The 26,782-nt window shown below is 37.0% G+C and overlaps 1 protein-coding gene across 3 annotated transcripts in view; it reads right to left on the bottom strand.

The window, feature by feature from the left end:
* Nucleotides 1–26,367, bottom strand: part of PSD3 (pleckstrin and Sec7 domain containing 3) — a 373,102-nt gene extending 346,735 nt beyond the window's left edge. For 2 of the 3 annotated variants that reach the window (XM_063083783.1, XM_063083790.1), the window contains exon 1: nucleotides 22,895–22,973. Coding sequence is in view for 1 of the 3 variants with exons in the window: in XM_063083776.1 (XP_062939846.1) it covers nucleotides 22,895–23,003; nucleotides 26,305–26,367 (172 nt within the window). In the remaining 2 variants the exon portion in view is untranslated. Of the gene's footprint in view, nucleotides 1–22,894; nucleotides 23,004–26,304 lie in introns of those variants that run through there. The other variant, XM_063083776.1, reaches the window with a different exon arrangement.
* Between the last annotated feature and the right edge of the window lie 415 nt (nucleotides 26,368–26,782).

Here is a 26,782-nt window from a genome sequence, read left to right as displayed (position 1 = left end):
GACAAATGGATTAAAAAAAAAAAATCTAACAATATGCTGCCTACAAGAGAATCACTTTAGTTTTAGGGACACACATAGGCTGAAAGTGAAGGGACGGAAAAAGATATTCCATGCAAATGGAACCAAAAGAGAGCAGATGGGTATACTTGTATTTGACAACACACACTTTAATTCAAATATCATACAAGAGAAAAAGAAGGCCATTATATAAAGATAAAGGGTCAATTCATCAAGAGAATAAAAGTTATAAATATATATGTACCCAACATGGAGCACCTAAATATACAAAGCAAACAGTAACAGAACCAAAGAGAAAACTGAGAGCAATACAATAATAAGTGATTTCAATATCATACTTTCACAAATGGGAAGATCATCCAGACAGAAAATCAATAACAAAACAGTGCACTTGAACTATACTAAAGACCAAATTGACCTAACAGACTCATACAGAACATTCCATCCAGCATTAGCAGAATACACACTCTTGTCAAGTGAATATGGAACATTCTCCAGGATAGATTATATTTTAGGCCACAAAACAAGTGTTAACAAATTTAAGATTAAAATTATATGAAGTGTCTTTTCTAACTGCAATGGTAGGAAACTGAAAATCAGTAACAGGAGGAATTTCAGACAAAACACAAATGCATGCTTCTGAACAGCCTATGGGTTAAATAAGAAATTAAAAGAGAAATAAAAAAAATACATTGAGACAAACAAAAGTGGACAAGCAACATAACAAAACTTATGGGATGCAGCAAAATCAGTTCTAAGAGGGCAGTTCATAATAACGAATGCTTAAATAAAAAAAGAAGAAAGACATCAAATAAACAACCTGTTGTCATACCTCAAGAAACTCAAAACAAAAACATCTAAGCCAAAGTCAGTATAAAGAAGGAAATAATTAAGATAAGAGCAGAAATAAATGAAATAAAGACTATAAAAACAACAGGAAAGATCAATAAAAGTGAAAGTTGCTTTTTAGAAAAGATACACAAAATTGACGAACCTTTAGCTAAACTAAGAAAATAACAGAGAAGACCCAAATAAAATTATAAATGAAAAAGGAGAGACATTACAGCTGAAACCACAAAAGTACAAAGGATCATAAGATATAATATGAACAATCAGTTATATGCCAACAAATAGGATAACATAGAAGAAGTGAACAAATTCTTAGAAACATACAAGCTACCAAGACTAAATCATGAAGAAACAAAAAATCTGGACAGAAAAATAACAGACTGAATCAATAATCAAAAACCTCCCAACAAAGAAAAGCTTAGGATATAATAGCTTCATTAGTGAATTCTATCAAACATTTAAAGAAGAATTAACAACAATCCTTCTCCACCTATTCCAAGAAAAATTAAAGAAGAGAAAACACTTCTAAAACTCATTTTATGAGGCAAGAATTATCCTGATACCAAAGCCAGAAAAGGAAACTACAAGAAAAGAAAATTACAGACCAATATCCCTGATGAACATAGATTTAAATATCCTCAACAAAATACTACCAAACCGAATTCAATAGCACATTAAAAAGATTACATACCATCATCAAGTGGAATTTATTTGCTGGGATGTAAGGGTGGTTCAACATATATAAATCAACAAATGTGATATATGACATTAATACAATGAAGGATAAAAATCATCTCAATAGATGAAGAAAAAGCATTTGACAAAATTCAACATCCTTTCATGTTAAATATTCTCAACAAATTATGTATAGAAGGAACGTAGTTCAATATAATAAAAGCTATAGATGACAAGCCTATAGCTACTATCATATTTTTGAGAAACAAGGAAAGGATGCCTACTCTTACTGCTTCTACTCAACATAACACTGGAATTCCTAGCCAGAGCAATTAGGCAAGAAAAAGAAAGAAAAGACTGAAGGAAGGAAGGAAGAAATGGAGGGAGGAAGGAAAGGTAGTAAGTCAAATTGTCTATTAGCAGATGACATGACCTTATATACAGAAAATCCTAAAGACTCCACCACAAAAGTGTTAAAACTAATACACAAATTCAGTAAAGTTGCAGGATAAAAAAAAATCAACACACAAAAATCAGTAGCATTTCTATATCCTAGCAATAAACTATCTAAAAAAAGAAATAAGGAAAAACACCCCGTTTACAATAATTACAAAAAAAGCAAAATATTTTGGAGTAATCTAACCAAGGAGGTAAAAGAACTGTACACTGGAAACTATAAAACACTGATGAAAGAAATTCAGGAAGCAGGCAAGCAGCAGAGCATGCGTGGGGGGCCTAGGCAGGAGCCAAGGGCAGCTTCCCCCTCTGCCCAGAAGCAGCCAAGGAGCACAGTAAAAACCACTTCCGGCAAGGTGGCCCACCACAGCCATGGCTGCCACAAAAGCAGCTTGATGCCACAGCCTCCAAGCGGGTGGCCCACCAGAAACTCAACTGCACTGACACAAGGAATGTCACTAGTAGACACCAGAAAAAGGAGAGGATGTCTCTCTCCTCAAACACCTCTCCAGAGTAACAGAAGAAGCAACTGCTCTACCAGATGACCAGACACCAATGTAGAGATACTAGAAATACGAAAATCCAAGAAAATATGATACCTCCAAAAGAATACAGTAATTCTCAAATACCAGACCCTATAGAGCAAGAAACCTTTGAAATGACTGAAAAAGAAATCAGAGCAACAATCTTAAGGAAACTCACTGAGACACAAAAAGACTCAGACAACATAACGAAATGAGAAAAAATATCTGGAATATGAAGGAAGAAGTTTACTAAGAGATTAATATCTTCAAAAAGAATTTAGCAGAACTTGTGGAACTGAAAGACACACTCAGTGCAATAAAAAACACAACTGAGAGCTTAAGCAGCAGGCAAGACCAAGCAGAAAAAAGAATTTCTGATCTTAAAGATAGTCTCTTTGAAATAACTCATGTGGACAAAAAAAAAAGGAAAAAAGAATTTTAAAAAATGAAGAAAATCTAAGAGAGCCAGCAGACAACCTTTAGTGCATAAAGATTCAAATCATGGGTTATTCCAGAAAGGGAGGAGAAAGCAAAAGGTATGGAAAACCTATTCAACAAAATAATAACTGAAAACTTCCCAGGTACATGGAGAGGCAAGGACCTTCAGATCCAGGAGGCTCAAAGATCCCCAAACAGATTCAAACCTAAAAGATCCTCTCCAAGACACATTATAGTCAAATTGGCAAAGCTCCAAGACAAAGGGAGAATCTTAAAAGAAATATAAGAGAAAAGTGTCAAGTCACCCATAAGGGAGCCCCTATCAGAGTAACAGCACACTTCTAAACAGAAACTCTACAGGCCAGAAGAAATAGTATGATATATTCAAAATACAAAAAGAAAAAAGCTGCTAGCCAAGAATACTGTACCCAGCTAGGCCATCCTTCAGAAATGAGGGGAAAATAGTGTATTTTCCAGACAGACAAAAACTGTGGGAGTTTACCACCACACAACCTATAAGAAATCTTCAAGGGAATCCTGCATCAGGAAACAGAAAAATCACAATCATTCATCTTACCAGCTATAGGTCTGTTCAAACTTTCAGTTCTTTTTATAATTCAGACTTGGTAGGTGACATGTTCCTGGGAATTTATTCATTTCATGTGCTGGCCTACAATAATTCATAGTATTTTCTTATAACACTTTTAATTTCAGTAAATTTGATTGTAATGACCCCTCTTTCATTTCTGATTTTAGTTATTTGAGTCTTCTCTCTTTCTTCTTAGTCCCTCTAGGTAACAGTTTGTCAATTCTGTGGATCTTGTCAAAGTACCAATTTTTGGTTTCACTGATTTTCTCTATTTTTTTTCTATTTGTTTTATCTATGCTCTAATTTTCATTATTTACTCCTTTTGCTTAGTTTGCCCTTTATTTTCCAGTTTCCTAAGGTGCAAAGGCGATTGTTGATCTGAGATTTTTAAAACTATTATTAATGTATGCATTTATACATTTACACTAAATAAATTTCCCTTTTAGCAAAAAAAAAAAGATTAAAAAAAATTTCCAGTCATTTTTTGGGAGGTATATATGCAGCTTAAACATACTATTTATTTCTAGTGCAGTTTTTCATCCTGCTTTTTCACTTACTATTACTTCTTAAAAATTTGTCTTAAATATTCTTCAAAATTATGATTAATAACTGCATTATATTACATTTTATGGAGGTCCATAATTTATTTAGCTATTCTCATATTGTTGGACATTCAGTTACTCCCAATTTTTTACCTTTATATAACTGCCTTTTACATTTCTTTGATTATTTGCTTACAGTTTCAAGAAGCAAGATAACTGGTTGAAAGTGTTTGAACATTTTAAAGACTTCTGTTTATGAATCCAATCTGTTCTTCAAAAGAGTTTTGCCAATTTATACTTATACTAGAAAATTTTGCCATTATTTCTCTCATTGCACCAGTATTATATGGTATCATATTTTTTCAGTTTGAGAAATGAAAAATATTTTTCTGTTTTAATTTCCATTTCTATGAATATCTTAGAATGTATTTATTAGCCACTTGTGTTTCTTTTGGTGTGTGACTTGTCTGCTTATGTTCTTCACTAAGATTCTTCTAATTTATTTTTAAGAGTTCTGTAAGCATTAAAGATGTTAATCTTTGTGTGTTAAATGTTTTCCTTATCAATTGCCTTTAAATTCAATTTGTGATGTTTTCCTTCATTTGTATGTTGAGAAAATAAATTTCTATCTAAACATTAAATAAATTTAAAAAATTAAAAAAAAAAAAAGATATGGGCCATCCCACATGGAGAAACCAAAAAAAGAGAGAGAGAGAGAGAGAAATTCAAGACATAAATAAATGCAAAGATATCCTGTGTGAATGGACTGCAAGAATTGTTAAAATGTCCATATAACCCTAAGCAGTCTACAGACTCAATGTAATCCCTATCAAAATTATTTTTTTTTTAGAAAATAGTGCCATTTTTCACAAAAATAGAAAAAGCAATCCTAAAATTCATATGGAACCACAAAAGACCTAAGTCAAAGCTGGAGGCAACACAATACCTGATTTCAAAATATACTACAAAACTATAGTAATCCAAACAGCATGGTATTAGCATAAAAAACAGACATATACACCAATGGACAGAATAGAGTCCAGAAATAAACCCACACATTTGAAGTCAACTGATCTTCAACAAAGGTTCCAAGATCACAGTGGAAAGCCCAATAATAAACTGCTGAGAAAACTGGATAGCCACACACAGAACAATGAAATTGGGCCCTTATCTCAAAACATATACAGAAATAAATTCAAAATGGATTAAAGACTTAAATGCACAACCTGCAATTATAAAACTACTAGAAGAAAACATAGAGAAAAGGCTTCTTGACATTGTTCTGGGCAATGATTTTTTGTATAAGATACCATCTCACACCTATTAGAATGGCTATTATAAAAAAGAAAAAAAATAACAAATGTTGGAGAGTATGTAAGAAAAATGGGAACCCTATACACTGTTGGTGGGAATGTATAAATTAATAATAGCCCTTATGGAAAACAGTATGAAGTTCCCTCAAAAAATTAAAAATAGAACTACCATACAATCTAGCAATCCCACTTCTGAATATGTAGCCAAGGAAAATGAACACAGTATGTTGAGAAGTTATCTGCATTCCCATGTTGACAATAGCCAAGCTATGGAATCAACCTAAGTGTCTATGGATGAATGAATGAAGCAAATGTGGTATACATACATATACATACATATTTATACACATTCACACACACACACACACACTGGAATAGTATTGTCTAAAAAAAAAAAAGACATGCTCACTTTGGCAGCACATGTATTCATACACTAAAACAAAAAAAGAAGGAAATCCTGTCATTTGCAATAACATGGATATGTCTGGAGGACATTATGCTAAATGAAATAAGCCAGGCAGAAAAAGACAAATACTGCATGACCTCACTAATACTCACATGTGGACTCTAAAAAAGGCAAGCTCATAGAAGTAGAGAGTAGAAGGGTGGTTACCAGGGGCAGGTGCTGAGGAGAAGGATGGGGAGATGTCGGTCAAAGGGTACAAAGTGTCAGTTGGACAAGATGAATAAGTTCTGGAGATCTGCTGTATAGCATGGTGACTATAAATAATAATGTATTGTACACTTGAAAACTGCTAGCAGAGTAGATCTTAAATGTTCTCACTACAAAAAAATAAATACAGGAGGTAATGGATATCTTAATTAGCTCGATTTAATCATTTCACAATGTTTACATATATCAAAACATCATATTTGTGCACCATAAATACATACAATTTTTACTTGTCAATTATACTTTCAAAAAGCTGGGGGAAAATAAGAAAAGAAAGGAGGGAGGTTGGGAGGGAAGACAGACTTAAAGAATCTTTTAAATAAAATAAAATCTCTTCTTTCTAGCTCAGACCTGTACACCCACCTGCCCAATGGATATCTCCATCCGAATGTGCCATGATCATTTAAAAGGCAATATATCCCAAAATATCATAATTCTTCCTCCTCACCCCCAAACCTGCTCCTCTCTCAAATCTCTACATGTTGAAAGTCACCACCATCTACCTAGCAAGCCAAAGCAGAAGCTACCCTCAATGCCTTCCCATCCTTTCATCCCATATCCAATCAATTACCAACATCAGCACCTTAATCTTTCTGCAGTATGTCTCTTCTTCCCCATCTCCAATGCCCAGTTCAGGTCCTCTCATGTGTCCCTTGCATCCTTGCACCACTCTCTGGCAGAGATGCAGGTGGTTTTACTCCATCTTCCATTTCTCCCCTTCTCTTAGTAGTAGAATCTCTAAATTTTTAGCTAGACACATGGCCACCGAGAATAAAGATTACATTTTCACCCTTTCCCTTGCAGCTAATATGGACAGTGAGCTGAAACCAGCAGTGTTCTATGGCAACTGCTCTCAAATATCCTTAATAACAGGTAGCACATGCCCCCTTGCCCTTCTGATTCTCCTCTTCCTCCTTCCTGCTTCCAGGAATTTGGCTAGAGCTCAAACAACCACATCAGAAGATAAGAAATTCTCAAAGGATGATAGACCAACTAGCCCAAAGTAGCCAGGACCATCCAACACTGCAGAACCAATACGGAAGTTCTGAATCATCTATCTGGAGTTCTTTCATAGAAGAGAAGAGTAAATTTCTATTTTGTTTAAGCCATTGGCATGTGTGGGTGTGTGTACCTTCCTAACAAGGTACACTGCCTTCCAACCTCACCTCTCCATGACTGCAATCCATCTCTACAATGTTTCCAGACTGATTTCCTAAACCCCAAATGTGAAGAATCAATCCACAATTAAAGAAAAAAAAAAAAAAGCCAATAAAACACACACTTTTAGCATGCCTTGGCATGGCATATAAGACCATTTGTAACCTGGCTCCTGCCTGCCCTGAATCTTCTCTCTCATTACTCCCTTCTGTTGAACACTAGGTGCTCTGAACAAGCCACGGTTTGCACAGCACCACAGCTTTATATATGTTTCTGCCATTGTCAAAACATCTTTCTTCCCAGCAGCCATTCCAACTTATCCTCAAAACCTCTGCTCAGATAGTCACCTCTTCCAGGAAGCCTTCCCTCCAGTCTGAGATGTGCCTTTAATCCTTCAATAGCCTCCCCAAACCCCCCCCGTTCTTACTTCCACTGAAGCAGGTGTCAGACTGTGTTGGAATCATCATATAACTTGTCTGTTTCCCCAACCAGACTTCATAGTCAGACTGTGTGCTTCCATCTCTCTATCTCCAGCCAAGCAGCTACAGGCGGTCAGTGCAGGCTGAAAAAGTAAATACCCTCAGGAGTGCCTCCACTTGTCTTAAAGAAGTTTTTGGCATTGGATACCAGACATAAATGAAAACCCAGGCCTCTTGACTTTTTGCCCAGGCCTGTCTCTAGCACATTATCATTTCCCCAATTTCTGTGTTCTGATAATATCCATCTAGGGAATGCTAATAATGTTAATAACATGTGGGTTTCCAGCCATGCCACATAGCTTGCGGTTCCACTAACCTGTCACACTCCTTCCATCATCAAAGTCTCCCACCCTCCCCCTGCCGCAGGCTCCTGCTCTCAGGAAGGCTTTTGACCTCAGCCCCGCCCCTCTGTCCATCCCCACCATTTCTCTTTCAGAGTCCAGTGCCAGTTCAGACCTGGGGAGGACTCTCTACTCTCCCAAAACTTTTAATAATCCTCTAAAATGTGGCTGAAGATTACCCTGAAACTCACCAGTCTCTATAATTTCCTAAATTCTCCTTTCTACAAGTAGAGGTTTTGCCTCAAATTTTTTAGCGCTTGCCCTTTTCTTCATGATTTTCAAAGAATACCTAGAGCATATCTATAATTTATCTGTAAATGTGCTCAGCTTGTTTGGACATAATCCCTTAGAGTTTAAATTCATGGAAAAGGAGCCAGGTGATCTCTTCTTGGGCTTAAGGCTTCTTCTAACAGTGTTTGTTCTACTGTTTTGAATAAGGCAATTGCACTCCTTGGTAGAGAAAACCCAACCAAGCAGGAGTTTCACATCCCTGCTTTATCTCAGAAATGTCCTAATATTACCTCACATGTCCTTAGAAAAGAGTGTAACCTCTCCTTTCTTTTTCAGACACCACATGAGTTTTGCACCTAACCTTTCAGAGCAGGGCTGCTCAAAGTGTCATTTAAAAACTACCTGGATCCGAATCACCTGAGGAGCTTATTAAAGAACGAGATTTCTGGGTCATGCTCCAGATTCAGGATTACTGGAATGGGGTTCAAGAACGTGAACTTTTAACAAGAGTCCAAGGTGTCAATAGATCTTCTGCTTGCAAGGTAAGGCAGGGCAGGACCGGGGTAGCCGGAATCTGGAGAAACTGTGATCTGCAGCCTGAAGCAGCTGCCTTCATTCATCCCTGTGTGCAATACAAACAATATCGTTTTCTAAATGTGCCATGGAATAAAAAAGGTTGAGAGTTCCTAGAATTTCCTAGAATACTACTAAGTTAATATTTCTAGGGGAGGGTCACAATGATCATTTTTAAAACTTCCACAGGCCTAACTGATGTGCACTCCTGGTTAAGAACCATCGCTTTAAAATAGCAATTCTCAACTCTTTAAGAGCAAAAATATCTTTTTAAAACAAATATTTTGCAGTGCCCCCTCTATTATCTTGAAGTGAAATTCATTAATAACTGCCTAGATATAAAATTCAAAACAATCAATAAAATACCCTAAATGTAATGCAAAGGAGAAATAAAATTATCTTCATTATATAAATGCTCAGAACAGTCAGACAGTTGCTTCAAGGCAGAATGACTCTGAAAACAAGGCTTGAGTGTAGACTGACATAGGAGTGTTGACTTGGTGACTCAACAGTGTGAGCACTGCCTTCTGGGATGTGCTATTTTGAAAAAGCGAACAATTTTCAGTAAATTTCCAAACAAAACAAAGATTTACATAGTAATTACAGTCCTAGAAAACTCACTGATATTTAAAACCATGCAAAAAAACGTTTTGTTTATATATTCTGAGCCCAGATAATTAGAAACATTTTCCCCTACATGAATGTCCAACAGGACATTTAAAGTCATGCAGCATGCGGAACAATTCTTCCTTATGCAGTACTATCCCACATACCACAAGATGTCAAGCATCCCTGGCCCCTACCCATTAAAGGCCAGTACCCATTCACCTACCCCCACCCCCATCATTGTGACAATTAAAAACATCCCCACAAATTTCTAAACCCACTGCTTTAAGACAACCATTCGACCTCCCTAAACAATAATAATGGAGGTACCTATATCAGGCTGCATTGTTTCCCCTCATGCCACTATTTTACACATAGTGACTCCAGAATCTCTGAATGATTCCACCCATATTTCCAATAATGTTTTCAAAAGCAAATATTGACATGAATTCTACCATAACAGAAATTGCTAGTGAAATTCTATATGAATGGACAACTATCACAGATATGAGAAACTTCCTCCCTAAATTTTTGAAAATCTACTGCAAATTACTATTTATAAATCAAATTATGTTTTGCTATTGACATTATATTTTAATTTCAGAGATATCCTCTCACTTATCTGATTGATATTCAATTGGCAGTGGTTCCTAAGCACTTCAGGTTTGAGTGCCAGTAAAATAATCAAATTATAGTTTAAATGTATTAAAAGATTCCACAATGCATCTTTTTAGTATTAAAATGATTTATAAATAGCTCAAGTAATTACCTTTTAAAATACAATAGTTCACAAGCCTGTATGTGCACCATAATCATGACTTAGAGAGCTGCTTGAAAATTTAGAGATGCCTGGGTCCCTTGCCATGGACTCTAATTGCATAGGCCTGGGGTAGGTAGGACCCAAGAATTTTATTCTTCTTAAAAATGTCTCTAGGTAGTTCTCATGCTGGCAGTGACAGATCCAGTTTTGTGTCCTGAAACCTACACAATTGGGGGGGAGGGTGCTTTCTTTAAGAGAAAAAGAAAAAACTGATGGGTCCCTCAGAGCCTTTGAAAAGTCTCACATTGGCTTCCATGGTAAATCCACTTCTGGATGCTCCTTGGGGTTGCAAAGTGTGACATGAGAATCACAACTGGCAAACATGAGCAAAAGTGTAACATCAGATACCATGTATGGCCTTAAAGCAGAGGCCATAAGCCCAAATGCCTGCATGCTTCAGGAGGTGACATAAATGTAAAGCAGGCAAGGTAGCAGACAATGCAGGAGGCGGTAGGGACTGAGCACTTGTGCTCTAAAGGCACCAGCTGCTATTTAGCGTCAATAATGCACAGTGTTGCAAAGTCTCAAAATTTTCAACAGAAGCTTGAAATCTGGATTTTAGTATGAAATCTTCCAATTTTTAAAGTCAGCTCAGCTTTTAATAACATACTGGCTAAACCAAAAAACATGAAAGATGCCAGTATGTCACCTCTGGTTTTCAAAACAGAAGAAAAAAGATACCTCCTACCTAAAAATAAAAGGAAAGTTAAGATTAGATAGTTTATTCAAGTAAAAATAAAAGCACACTTTGTGAAGCAGTTCATACACCTGACAACAAAAAATTTTTATTCAGGGGTTCTGCAATATCTCAAGGACCCAAGGACTCTAAAACATCCTAACAGTACCCAAAACGTTCTATTAGACAATAAAAGACTAGCTCTCTAATATAAAATACTCAATCATGAAAATCATCTTAAATAGTGTTGAATGAGCACATGAAAAAAATTTGGCCTCAATTACATTTGATGCAGCAAGTTTCTGGAGATAAAAGCTCTCAATTCTAATTGAGATGTGATATTCCAGTGCTGTTCTAAAGTTGATCTGATCTCATTCCCAGAAAGGCCGAATCCTGCTCCTCAGCCTTTCAATAGCTCCTTAAAAAAAAAAAAAAAAATACAGTAATGAACACCAGTCTGAAAAAAAATTGATCTCACAGGCAAAATTAAAATAGTGTACTGAGTAGACAGTAGGAATCAACTTTTCAATATGTCCTCGAAATTGATTTTGGCAACAATGCTTAACTATCTCAGTATAGAAAACACCAAGCAGTTCCAATGAGGTAGTTGAGGCTACCAGTATACAGCTCATTCTGCAGACATGTAGGCCAATGTTGGATAAGAGGGAGCCACTAATTTATTATACCAAAAGCCCGCCAAAGAGAAAGTTTTACGATCTCTTCCTGGCCCACTTTGCCAAGCCAAAACAGACCACAAAAAACTACTGCCTATCTGGCAGGGTCTGTGGTATAGCGAAGATAATGAAGACCATCTGGTCAATTTAATAAGGGCCGAGGAATGGTGAAGAACTCTAATACATACTCATATATTATACTGTAAAATCATTTTTCTGCTTTCCATAACGGATGGGGAGGAGGCTGGGGAGTGGAAAGGAGGGAGCAAACTAAATAAAATGTGCCAAAAATAGACGATATACTAAAGGACTAGCCATAAAATTATAAACCAACTTGTATCTGTGGAGGAGACAAGAAAATAACTCAACAGAAGACCTTAGAATTAGTAGATTTGTCGTTTGTTCCTTTGTATATTTGTAGTTTTCTATGCCAACCCACATTTTCCCCAAAGCAATGCCTTCTAACTTTCCTGGGTCCTGCAGACAGATGCAAGGTTAGAACAAGAGCATGAGCAGGGTTAAGCTGCAATGCTATTTTTTTTGCATCTTACTCTTCAGGAACTCTGTATACGGAGAGGTGTCCACTCAAATCAGTAAGATCCTCTACATTTACCCAAAACATTCCATCATCAAGAATTATTCAGTTTCTTCCATAATTCAAAATGGATCATAGACCTAAATAAATGTCAGAGTTAGAACTATAAAACTTAAAAGAAAATAGAGTAAACCTTCTTGACCTTGGGTTAGGAAGTGATTTCTTAAATACAACACCAAAAGCACAAGCAACAAAGTAAGAAATAGATAAGTTGGAATTCATTAAAACTGAAAACTTTTATGCTACAAATGATACTATCAAGAAAGTAAAAATATAGTTAACAACAGGGGAAATTATTTTCAAATCATATATCAATAAGGGATTTGTATACACAACATAAAAAGAGCTCTTACAACTCAATCATAAAAAGACAAACCAATTAAAAACAGGCAAAATATCTGAATAAACATTTCTACAAAGACAATATACAGTAAGCCAATAAGCATATTAAAACGATGCTCAACGTCTTTAAGCATTAAAGAAATGCCAAAAAAACCCCACCACACTGAGATACTACTTTATATCCACAGGGATGATTATAATAAAAAAAATAGACAATAGCACGTGTTGGCAAGAATGTGGAGAAACTGGAACCCTCACACACAGCTGGTAGGAATGTAAAATGGTGCAGCTGCTGTGGAAAACAATTTAGAAGTTTGTGAAAAGGTTCAGTATACAGAATCACCATGTGACTCAACAATTCCACTTCTAGGTGAAATTGTATACCCAAGAGAAATGAAAACATACGTCCACACAAACCTTGTACATAAATGTTCATAACATCATTATTCACAATAGCCAAAAAATGAAAAAAACCCAAATGTCCATCAAATGATGAACAGATAAATAAAATGTGGCCTATCCATATAATGGAATATTATTCTGCACTGTTATTCCGCAAAAAGCAACAACAACAAAACAGAACAGCGCAGTGTTACAGGCTATAGCATGGATGAAAACATTATACTAACTGAAAAAAAGCCAGTCACAAAAGACTACACAGTACATGATTCCATTTATATAACATAAAGTATTTAGAATAAGCCAATCTATAGAAACAAAAAGTAAATTAATGGTTGCCTGAAGTGACTACTAGTGGATACAGTCTTTTCTTTTTGGGGTGATGAAAATGTTCTAAAGTTGACTGTGGTGGTGGATACATAATTCTGTGAACATACTAAAATCCACTGAATTTTACACTTTAAATGGGTGAACTGCATGGTCTATAAATTATATCTCGGTAAACTACTAAAGAAAAGAATTATTCAGGCTCTGGGTCACTATGGCAGAGAGGGACACAAACTTCTTCTCTAAGCCCTATTAAAATGACAACAACAAATTTCAAAAGAACATAAATTCATGACAGTGCTGAGAAAAAGAGGGGTATAACTACCAACAGAATAAAGCAGAAGTCACAACCCAGAACAAACCCAGAAGGCCATAGTAATCCTAGCGGTAGAACCACCGAAAAGCTAAAAACCCAGAGTTGGCGGATATCCATACCTGGAATGGGAAGCAGAACAGATGTCACCATGATCAAGAGAAAAATTATCTACAGAATAGCTTCCCGTGTTGGCCCCTTCCACCCTGCTCTCCTACCCAGAGGCTTGCTGGCATCGAGGCACTTAGCACAGATACAATCGGCAGCCCACCCATCAACTCCTATGCCAGTCCACACACCCCACCTCACAGAGATTCATCCCAGCCCTCCTCTCTGTAAAGGAAAGTAGGCCTGGTGGGGACACACACCCACATGTACTGAGAAACTCAATCTATATTCAGGAACTCAGTCTCTCATTCATGCATATAAATGAAAAAACAAGCTCCAACAGACACTTGAGGAAAACTAGTGGCATCCATGATAAGTTCCAAAATTTAGTGAAACAGAACTGACGCTGGATGAAGCAAAAATTTAGAAAACACAAGGTAATCTTAGGAAAAAAAGTCTAATTGCAAGCTGAATTCCTCAATTTTTATATTAGAGAATTAACAGATATAACAGATACTTTTGTTAAGTAGATAGTTAAGAAATACAGATGTAGGCATATTATCCATAAGGCAACTACCAGAAAAGCTTTAAAGAAAAAAAAAAAAAGATCTAGAAAGAAAATGACAGAGGAAAGAAAAAAGCAACAGTCAAAAGACATTGCCACTGGGAAGTAGAATGGGGTAGAAAGTAGCCTGGAGTCGTAGCCTAGGGCTCATGTGCATGTGCAGAGATAAAAGTTTGTCAACCGTGGATCCCTAAGAGAGCGGATGAAGAGTGTGGTAAAAAGTGATGCTCCCTGTTGCTTTTGACCTTGTATGCTTCCATAAAGGTGGTATTTTTTAGGTTATAGGCACATATTATTTTGGTTACTAAAACTTAAAATTCATTATTATTTTTTACTTTTAAAATTCACCTTATCTTACTTTCGAATTTTCATATGAGGAATGCTCAACCGGTAAGTACATGCAAATATTCCAAAATTTAAAAAAATCTGTAGTTTGAAACCCTTTTGGTCCCAAGCATTTTGGATGGGGGATAGTCCACCTGTAATAATTAATCAGTGCTGAAGAAGATGTGGGAGATAAGCACGCACTCACACACTGCAAAGGAGAATGCACACTGGAACGATTTTTGTTAAGCAACCTGATCTATCCCCAAGACCTAGAACAACGCCTGGCACAGAGGAAGCACTCATATACTTACTGAATACAGAGAAATGTGTGTGCGCTTTGGGGTGTAGAATATACAAACAAAAAAGATCAGAAGCAAACTCTACGGAAATGAGAATTTTTCACTTTTCTACAAATAACACTTAATAAGCAGGAAAAAACAACAAAAAAGTGATCAAAAAAGAGTTCATCAGTCCTGACTTTAAATACCAAATATAAACCCAATAAAGTGTGCATTTCATTCACCTATTGGCTTTTTTAAAATTTCACTATCTATAGTTTTCATTTGCTACAAGTTATATTGGTTCTTTCACAAATATGCATATTCCTTCTTCATACTCTGATGTTATATCATAATGGTTTCTTTTCACTCTTTTATGTGTTAAATCTATTTTATAGTTTCAAAATATTCTATTATCTCTAGTTCTTTGGGTCATGATTTCTCATTCTATGTATGATGACCCTCCCTCCCATGGAATTTCCTTCCTTTCAGCGCCTTACATTTTATTGTGAGCTCATAGTTTTTAGGGATAATTTATTTAATAATATGGGAGTCTTATCTGTCCTGAGCTATGAAAGTGTCCCTCAGGGTGGTTTTGCATTTACTTCAGCAGTAACTTTGTGGGGTTTCATCAGCCCAATACCATTGTATGTCCATTTCTAGCCGTTGTGTGAGGAGTACACTTTGAGCTCTACCCAATGTGTGCCGCAGGTGTGGGTTTCAATTCCACATGAGTGACTTTTCCCCCACTAAGAGCTCTGAAAAGCCAGTAAGTATATCAAGCCCCAGCTTCTCCTCCTCCCTGTCACCACCCTGCCCCCATCCCCACCAGTCTCTAAGAGAATATACAGTCTTTCTAGTTCCTATTTTCATGGATGGCCCCCAGTTTTGCACAAAGACTCCATTCCAGCTGCCAGTGTTGTGAGGCTGGAGGCCACACGAACTGTTCTTAGGGCCTACCCCTGCTTCCTTTTTGTTGGCACCTGAGATTTTCTTTCCTTTCTTCCAAGCTCATCTATATTTAAGGTTTGTGGGGATTTTTCCTCCTGTTCTTCACCAACTCAATCTGCCATGGTGCAAAAAGTTTCTAAAGACATTCAATATTCGCATTTTAGAGTGAATTACATTATCAGGAACTACCTTATTAAAAAAACTTTTTTAATCAGTTAGACCATTAACTAAAATCTCTAACCCTGAAAGAATTACAAATTTGGGCATAGTTATCAGGAACAATAAATTTTTTAAACAGTAGGGACAAGGTGGTAGACCTTGTCATCAAAAAACATCAAAAAATATCATTTCACAGGACTTAGAAAACAGAGAAAAGACAGCTTTATATTTTTATCACCAATATGGTAGAAAACTATGTTTCTAAAATTACATCATTTGTGAATATATTTATATATTAATACTTTTAAAATTATGTAAATGACTTTAAAGGACTTCTAAAACATTAGCCTTGGACTGATACCGTCTTAAGAATGTACAATTGTACATATCCTTTTTATTCTTTGGTTCCACAATTTGGATTTAAATTTTCATTTATGTCTTTCGTATGACATTAACATTATAATCTTCACCCAAACTTTTAACAATGACAATCTGAAAAAGCAATAAAGAAATCAAAACATGATTCTGGGCCAAAACTTGTGGAGCATGTGCTTTAACTTTGTTTCTTTCCTTTCAAACACTTTGTTTTGTTGTTGTTGCCAAGGTCAGATCTCAAAGGTCTTATCATTTAAAAGAAAAGACTTCAGTGTACACTGTATACTAAATCAAGACCAATTAGCATTTAAAAAGGAACTGTAAGTTTTGAAATGCACCATGGGAAAGTCTATCACTTGTGTTATTCATTTCATTTCAGTCATCACTTTTTAAAGAAGCATCAACTCAGACCCCTAATCTGCTTGATTTCCCAGACAGTGAAACATAAGGGCAGGCTACGAATATTCATGTGCAAGTATTTGCATGAGCTCATGCTTTCATTTCTCTTGGGTAAATATTGAGGAATGGAATGGCTGGGTGGTATGGAAGGTATATGTTTAAGTTTTTAACTTTCTCAAAACATCGAACCATTTACATTTCTACCACTGGTGTGTAAGAGTTCTACTATTTCCTCATTCTTGCCAATGACACTATGATCAGTCTTTCGTTTAGCCATTCTAGTAGATGTGTAGTAGCTTCTCACTGTGGCTTTAATCTCCATTTCCTTAAATGACTAATAATGTTGAGTGTCTTTTCATGTGTTTACCTGTCATCCACATATCTTTGGTGAAGTGTCTGTTCAAATCTCTTGCCCATTTTTTTATTGGGTTGTTTGCCTTATTGTTAAGATGTAAGAGTTCTCTATATATTCTAGATACAAGTCCCTTGTTGGATAGCCAACACAAAATATCAAGTCAAACTGTTGAGAAACCCTGACCTAGTTAATTTTGCTGAAAAGAACCACATAATACTACAAGAAGTCATATTATCTACACATGATTCACTCTCCCTTTAAAAATAAAAAGGTAATTTTTAAAAAACATGAAATGCTTTTTAAAAATCATATTCTTCAGAATCCATTCATATCTAAGTCCAGTGAGTACCTCACCTATTCATTCTGATGACCATTAATCTTCACAAAAGGAAAATCTGCTTATATGGTACAATGTAGAATTAGCTCCATCTAAAAAGAACACTTTTATAGTTTTAGTATTTCTGCTCTCTGAAAAACTAGCCAGAAGCTTCCAAGTGGCTAAATTCTCACTACACAATCACTATAGAACCTTAAAATTATGACACATTTCCTATGGCTGCCCCTCCCATCTCTTGCCTTTTAATGATGGGCCCTGAACAGTTAAGGTGAAGGCAGCAGAGAGGCAATGTAAAAAGAGTTCTCTTTCTTCTTCCTTCAGTAATCAGGTACCTTACTCAACAGAAGAGCACCTGTAGGTCTCCCTCAGAGCCTATTTATTCTGATTTAGATGCCATTCTAACAACACAACCATTTACAGCAAGTATCTCAAGGAGATGGGATCAGATGACTTTTAAGTCTTTCCAATCTGTGAGAGTATTTTTCTACAGGGGCAGGCAGAATAAAATATCAAACACATGATTCAGAACCAAGAAACCTAGATGATGGAGCCAAGCCTTTGGGCAACTTAATTTATTTAAGTCCCCGGCTTCCTCAACCACAAAATGCAATGGTGCCTTCTGATATTTCTTTCAACACAAACATTCTGCTAGTTTGTTTATATAAGCTGGTTTCCTAACAGCTAATCACCGATTGGGTACCACGTGCCAAGCACTGAGCTACGTACTTTCAATCTCATTTGATTTCCACTACAACTCTACGAAGAGGTTACTACCATTTTCCCTATTAAATAGATCAAGAAACTGAGGCAATTAAGTAACTTGTACACAGGCACCCATCACAGGCTGGGGTCCCTCTCTGCTACTGCGAGTCACTTTGCATTCAGTGAACTGGAAGGAACGGGAGGCTGCTTTACGCCAGCCCACAGACAGCAGTGAGCAGTAATTAACGACAGCCTACAAGTTTCAAAAACACATACTAACTCTAAAAGGCACATTTAGGACCATTTATGAAGTTCTAAAAATCTTCAAACAACTCAGTAACCCCTAAGGGCACCAACCTTACCTCACTGCCTCAAATAACTTCCAATTACTGGCATGCCGTATGGAATAAGAGGACTGCATTAAAGCCTAGGTCTCTTCTCTCAGGCTACAAGGGAGACTGGATTTCTAACCTGAAGCTAAAGCATCAAAACTGTGTGCCCTTGGGTATGTTCTCTAATATCTCTGAAGCTCTCACTGTTTTCCTCACCTACTTATCTCAAAAAGTTTATAAGTCAAGAGAGAATGTAGGATTGAGATTTTATAAACTGCCAAGAGTTAACATAAAAGGTGAACCCCCACTCCTGTCTTAGTATCCCCTAGGCCCTTTTACTTTTCACACACTTCCACAGGTTACTTGCACTCTCTACAAGTTGAGCAAGAGAGTCTTATTCTTCTTCAAAGACTTCTTCAAACATTTCCTCCTTCTGGATTTTGACCAAAGGAAAGAGAAAGAGAGAGAGAACAAGCCAGCCAAACTTGCCCATTTCATGCTGCCCTAGGAATTCTTCAAAGAACAAACCTCCTGCTAAAGTATATTCCATCTGACTACTTAGAAAAGCCACACCAGTCATCTAAGCACAGCAATACAGAGAGGAATGGTATGATGAGTGGGACATCTGGAGGACACTGTCACCCAACCACTAGTGAGCATAGGCCTGGTTAACCCCAGATTAGTCACCTACCGCTTGTGATTTGCTCTCTCCTCATTGAAGTTACAGCACAACTGATGTCACATATATCTCTTTAACCCAGGGCCTCTTAACAATTACCAACTACTGCTCTTGCCCTTGAAAAGCTCCTGAAAGCTGGGACAGCTCCCAGAAAGTAACAAGGAACAGAGAAGCCAGACAAAGCACAGTCACCTCTTTCCTTTCACTATATTGGTGAACAGATCATGAGAATCCAGATCTTAATTCCCAGTCAAGGGAATCTTCCAACTCATCACATGTTCTCCCATACCCCAGCCAATACCCTAAACTCTTGTCACTGATTCAAAAGCCCTATACTGAGCAACAGCTTGCAAGTAATTCTGAATTGTTTTCCCTAGTACATCCTACCTGCAAGCCAAGTTAAATCCCTGCTCAGTGGCAAAGCCTAAGCCTTTTCTCCCTACACTAGCAACACTATCCTTTGATCTTACTGGGGATCAAAAACCATCTGACCTCACCTGACCTGGTTATACCATTAGTAGGCTACTATACCTAGGTGCTGCCATCTGAGGATTTCTGGGGATGCATTCAAAAGTCACTTTCAGCATTCTAATTTCTTCAACAGACTATTTGGGGAGGACTTAGACAATTTAAGTCACTGTCAAGAGAGAATATGGGAGCTGCAGGAACAGGCTAACGCTTAACACAAAAACGATAAACGGTCTGATGACAGCTTCTGGTACTCATTAACCCACTTAAAAAAAATCTATAATGGAGGAGGTATGTCTATCAATCAAATTGAAATAGAAACACTGTCCTGTTGTCTCTGCTACCTTTCCCTATGGTCTTCTGAGTTTGGGCAATGTTTTGATAACAGATGAATGTTCTATGTAAAGGAACTTCAAGAACATTTTTGAAATGATAAAACATGTATCATTTCTTCGTGAAGATAGAAAGAGTACCCTCCAAAAGTCAATATAAAGTCAACATAAACTTGCATCTTAACACCCCTCCTGCAATAACCAAGAGCTTTTGCTGCTCCTACAATTTCCAGATCAATCCCTCTTGATCTACCTACCTAAAAGAGTACTTCAGTCACTTCCTCTCTACCTCCCCAGATAAAATTCAAAGTCTTTACCCTGCCTTAGAAGGCCGTATGTGATATGACCCTCTTTCTAAGTGGTAATCTTTCTGAACTTGTCTCTCACTGATAACGCTTTAAAACCAACCAGGCTAGTTTCCTTCCAGTTCCTCAAATAATTTGTATTTTCTGCCATTACACCCTTGCTCATGCCATTCCCTCAATTTGAAATGCCTTCCCCCCAAACTCTATTAAACAGAATTCTAGTCATCCTTTAAGACCAAGTTCAACTTCCACCTCTTCCGTGAAGTCATCACCAGCCCAGCTAAAATTCCCTCTCTCTAGTCATTATTAGACATGTTGTTTCTCTCTGAACAAAGAATAAGCAACTAACAGACAAGAGCCATGTCTTTGCCCTCATAGTGCCCAACTCAAGTCACTAGCACAAAATAAGTGCTTATTAAATGTTTGTTTAATAAATGCACGCATACTTTCATACCTGCAGAATGATATCTTACCACAAACAAATTCCACCTACCATTTTTACTGAGGAAAATAAGGAACAGAAGATTTAAAATGTCATTTTGGTTTGCTTCAGGTAAGATATATCTGAGTTGGGAATACAGGGAAAACCACTCAAAACCCGTGAGTAAAGAAGAACCAAAGTCACCCACCAGTAAGGTAGAGGATTATATAGATATTTACATTATCTCTACAGTCTATAGTCATACCACCCTGAATATGCCCGATCTCATCTGATATTATCTCAACATAGCTATGTAAAAATTGTGTTTTATCAAAGTCAAAAGAAGTTTAATCGGCACAAAATCACAATGGGGCATTCCAAGTTAAGGCTATGCCAAAGAGAATTAAACAGTCCTATGATAGCTATAATCAGTAGTACACCACCCACCCACCCCCGCCCCGAGAAAGAGTGAATAGAAGATTAGGTGCTGCAAACCTCAAGCCCAGAAAAGTTGGGTTTTTATGCTACATGATAAATAGCATAAATGGCTGTACTTCGTAAGTAATCAGATGTTTTATAAAATATATCCCCCTCTAAGTTGGGATGCTGTGATAAAAGCCAAATGAATCTGTAAAAAAATTTAGCTGTTTTGTACTGTATTTAAGAGTCTTCAACTATTAAAATATCTAATAAATATTCATTTTTAAGTTAAAAGGAATTATTAAATGACGGTGTGTACATTGCCTTCTTGATATCCCCAAATATTATGGGGTTATTGTATAGTCCCATCTAACACAGAAGTCAAACATGTATGGTTATTATTTGGCTTTTTCAACTGAGCAACAGCTGTATTAGGTCAGATTCCTTGTCCTCTCAAAACAGAAATCAATGTCAGATAATGACAGAGTGGAGAAAAGTCAGGATTGTACTTCTAAATGTTAGCCTCAAATGTCAGGGATATGATGATGATGATGATGATGATGACAATGACGGCGGCAAAAAATAATAGCAGCAAACACTTAATAGCATTCATTATGTACTAAGCATGACTCTGAGCTCTTTATATATGTCAATTTATTTAATCCTCAAAAGAATTCTGAGACATGCATCACTATCATCCCATTTTACAGATGAGAAAACTGAGGTGCAAACAGGTTGGAGAATTTATGCAAGGAAGGTCACACAGCTCATAAGTTACAAGGCCAGGATTCAAACTCAGGAAGTCTAGCTCCAGAGCCCAGGCTCTTACCCACCTGCAAAAGCCCTTTCCTGTCTAACTCCCAAGATATGCTAATATCCTCTCCATCATCAGTCTTCCACAGATACAGCTAAATGTTTTAAAACTCTATAAAGTTACTTGTATTTTTATCTTGTATCTCCTTCTAGGGAACTACCTTAAAAAATGTACTGACAACAGGTTGACAGCATGAGCTTTGCAGTCAAGCAGACCTAGGTTGAAGTTCCAGCCTTGCTGTGTAAGGGACTGTGACCTTGAGGAGATTACTTCAGACTCATCTGGAAAATGGGGATAACAATGCCAATTTGCAGGGTTATTGTTAGGAGATTAAACGAGATGCTGCATGCAAAGTACCTAGTATAGCAGCTGGCACATAGTAATTAATCAAGTAAGCTAGTTAATATTACCACTGTTATCAGTACTAGTAATAGTTCTTCTATTTGTTCTAAATCTAACTTGCTTCAAATTGAAGGGTGTTGCTTCTAATTTCAGAATACTAGAATTTGATAACTAGATTAGACCAATACTTTTTTAAACAAGAACTATGATAATCCCCAAGGTAAGACTAGTGTCTGAAAATCATTGCAGAAATGTTTCCTTATAATATATATCGGTAGCTAAAAACAAGCACAAAAAATGTAGTTAACATATGCAACGACAGCAAATGTGGAAAATAAAAATTCTTCTGAGAATTAATTAATTACTGAAATTTCAAATATCAGAAGCTGAGAATTCTTCAAACCAAGAACATGACTTGAAATTACCAAGAACAGGCTACAACTACATCCAGTATCTCTGAACTCTTACAACTTCAGAAGATTGTTTTGATGAACAATTAGAGCAAACAGGTTTCACAGAGTCAAGGAAGTAATGCAGGTGGAGGAAAAATTACTCAGAAATCAGTACTGCTTCCTATTTTTTTACCTGAAGGAGGAGAATTGGGAAACACTTACTAGTATCTGGAGTTTTCTCTTCAGGTCTGCCAAATAAAAATTCATATTTGGCTTTAGCAACACTCTGGGAATGTGCTGATGCACTGTTAACCCAAACAAATGTCTCTGCCTGCAAAATTAGAACAAAACAAAGACAACATTTAAAAAAATCGTAAAACAAACTATCCAACAAAGGATTAAGCAATTATAATGCATGTACTTAATGGAATGCTATATAACAATTAAAATGAAGCATGCAAAATACAACCTGAAAAAAATCAAAATACAAAATTATCACTGCATGATCACAACTAAAGAACTATATGTACAAAGATATACACATGAACGTCTATGGAGAATAAGAAAAAAATAAAAAAGTTTGGCTTGATGGGGGGGCAAGATTATGGTGGATTTTCAAAAAATTAAGTTTATGTTAATTTTTTTTTACAATTAGAAAACTGTATTTCATTTCAAAATGCATCATTTTCCAAGTGATTATCATTACTCGCAGTCTATAACAAGAATATTTCTTTGTATGGGTTCTGTTAAAGTACGTCAACAAAAAAAGTAGTCTTTCTCCAAAAGAGATCACATTTTTAAATAATCAAGAACAATGTTCAGCAAAACAGGGCACAGAATAGAACTGTCCATCCCATTTATACTGATTGTCCTAAATTTGAGCATCTGTTCCGGTGTCCCTTGTAATCCTAAAAGTCCCTTATTTGACAGAAAAACTACAAAGGTGATAGTGAAAGTGGTTCACATCGTGATTCTGAATTTCTAAGACCTCCTCCCTGGCTGCTATAGGCAATTGCAAAAAACCCTTCTCTGGCTCGGGACCAATCAAAAATAAGTAACAAGGAAGAAATTTCAAAATACAAAGAAATTTGACTGAGACCAGCCAGAGAGTCATTCTCCTGCCTCTTTACACATTAACCATAATCCAGACATTACCCACACTGGTTTCTGTCCTCTGATTATGAGACATCTTTTCTGTCTGAGGAGCAACTTACCATTCTTTTGGGGGGAGAGGAGCATGAAGGGTTTTTATCAGCAACCAAGCAACTACTTCAAAGAGGAAAATGTTATGACTTCTATTATATCCTTTGGAGCAGAAATGATCGGCAGTAGTGAGAAGGCCCAATCATAACTCCATCCCCCACTGCAGACAGTGAGCAGGGCCCCCACTATTCTTCAATACCAAAGAGCTAGCTTGCACAATTTTGAGATAGCAATTTCTTAAAACAGCTCTACAATCACTTAATGTGCATAATATGTATAACTTATCTTTGTGAAAAAAGTGCACCCTCCTCTTGGTGTCATGTGCTTGATCATCACAGATTGTTAATTATCCTTTTCCCCAACAGAGAGGAAATATTAATTTTTTGATGTGTTTAGGGAGCTTCAGGCTGGGAAAAGAGGAAGTCAGCCAATGGGCTCCCACAACAGGTGCCCTCATTTAGGTAGGGTGGTTAGGAAAGGCTCTCTGAGGAATTAGTACCTGCAGAGATGAGAAGGATGAGAGGCTAGGGAAGGATAGCAACACCCGACAAAGCAGAGGGAGGGCCACACGCAAGGCCTTAGAGTATGAAAGGACCAGCCTCCTCAAATATCTGAGAGGTGGCCAACGTGGCCATGGAAGCACTGGCAAATGGGCAAGTTTAGTGACCAACAGGGAGAACAGCACTTCTCAGAGGTGGCAGGGGCTGAGCACATGGGCAGGCAGGTCAAAGAAAGGAAGTAGCCTTTTGATCAGGGCTTGCTGGGAAGCCATGGAAGGGTTTTAGCCAATACAGGGATTCCTTCACATTTTTTAAAGATTATTCATTTACACTTTTAAAGATGATATGGGTGTTATATAGACAATAGACTGGAGTGAGACAAGAGGAAGCAGACAGACCAGTAAGGAGTCCATATGGGAGTATGGAAGCTGAGAGTAGGGTGATGGCAACGGAAATAGGCAAAAGTCGGTGAACTAAAAATATACTCTAGGGAGAATCTAATAATTTTCTGAAAAACCGGATTTAAGGAATGAGGGAAAGAAAGTGATCAAGGATAATTATAACAGATAACATTTACTAACCACATACTCCATGCCAGGCAACACGTGGAATATCTCATCTAATTCTCAGAACAATCCTGTGAGACGGGCACTACTATCATCCCTGTCTCATAGGTGGAAAAACAGAGGCAATGAGCAGGTAAGTCATTTGTCTAAGGTTATACAGCTAGTAAACTGTGGGTCCCAGATTCAAATCCAGGCAGTCGAAATCCACAACCCACAACACTGAGGATGACTCCCAAGAATCTGGCTTGAGCAACTGGATGTGTGTCCTGAAATGGGGGAGACTAGAGAAGGAACATCATCAATAGCTTGAATTTGGGCTTCCAGGTGACCTCCCAAGGCCTCACTAGAACACCAGGGAAGAACATCTTAAAGAAGGAACTCATTACTGTGGTGCTAGGAAACAAGAAAATATGCCACCCATGAAGCAAAAGTTTTAAGAAATTCCAGGCAGATTAGTTTTTGGCTTACAGTTTCAATTTAAAGCTTGAAAATTTTCTCCAGAAAGTTGAGCAAAGGTTCTTAAACTCAGGTCCACGGGAGTGGGGTCGGGGGGTCCATTAAAATAATTCTGAAAGTCTGAAGCTGGGGGGAGTAGGGATGAAATTTTACATCTTTATTTTCACTTTTCTTAAGCTGAAATTTATCATTTTTGTCAAATACAAATGTAGGCAACAAACCACAGTATTAGCAGCAGTAACTATAACTTTGTCACCAATAGACATTAAAGTAATTTTCACATTATATAGCAGATACTGCAGATATCTTGAAATATTTATACTCATCCCTAGTTTGAAATAACAGCAGTTACTAGACCCCCTACCAAATTTTATCAATAAAGAAATGTATATTATACCACAAATTTAATATTTTGGTAGCTAATATAATTGATTTCTCTTGCAACTCTATGCATATTACTGTATGCATTTAAAAAGCACTATTCTGACAAGAGATCCAGATCTTTACCATACTGTCAAAAGGGGCCATGGCACAAAAGAGGTTAAGGTCCTGCTCGAGAACATCACTCCTCAAACTGCAAGCTCATGACCTGCTAGTGGCTTGAATAATCATTTAGTGGATCATGACCAGGTTTTCATATAAATAAGTTTGTACATCCATATGTATATTTAATAGAATAAAACAAAATACCAGAGTAGAAAGCACATAGTAAGATAAACACTGTTTTATAAAACTTCTAAGTCACATGTGTATCAATATTTGTGTGTATGTATATATTGGGTCATGATTAGAAGTATATTTCTCACCATGGGTCACGATCAAAACTGTTTGAAACACGTTGCTCTAGAGTGTTTCTCAAACTTTAGAATTAATTAGCATCACCTACAATACTTGTTAAAATGCATACTGTTGGGGTCCACCCCAGAGTTTCTGATTCAGTAGGTCTGGGATGGAACCTAAGAATTTGCATGTTTTAATAATTTTCCAGATGATGCTGATGTTGCTGGTCCAGGAACCACATTTTGCTCTAGACCAATGTTTTCCATACTTTATTGTATATATGAATCACCAGGAATCTTTTTAAAATACAGATTGAGCAGGTCCGGGATGGGGCCTGAGACTCTACATTCCTAAAAAGTTCCCAGGCGATACTTATCCTCAGACCACACTTTAAGTAGCAAGGCTTGAAGGCACTGAAGCTTGAGAGTGAAGCACTATTAAAGTATTAAAGAGCAGCACTTTTAAAGGGCTGCTCTACACAGGGGTAAAATATACTAAGCAGCTCCATCCTAATAAAGCACTCTGTTACTTGGACAACTGTGAGGGACACTGAAATCCAACATTCGGGCTCAAATGAAAGCATTAACATTCCCTCAACTTGCTAA

Source organism: Cynocephalus volans, chromosome 2 (genome assembly GCF_027409185.1).
Source record: "Cynocephalus volans isolate mCynVol1 chromosome 2, mCynVol1.pri, whole genome shotgun sequence".
Classification (NCBI taxonomy): domain Eukaryota; kingdom Metazoa; phylum Chordata; class Mammalia; order Dermoptera; family Cynocephalidae; genus Cynocephalus; species Cynocephalus volans.
Note: the sequence above shows the minus strand (reverse complement) of the source record. Positions and strands in the feature narration are given on the sequence as shown.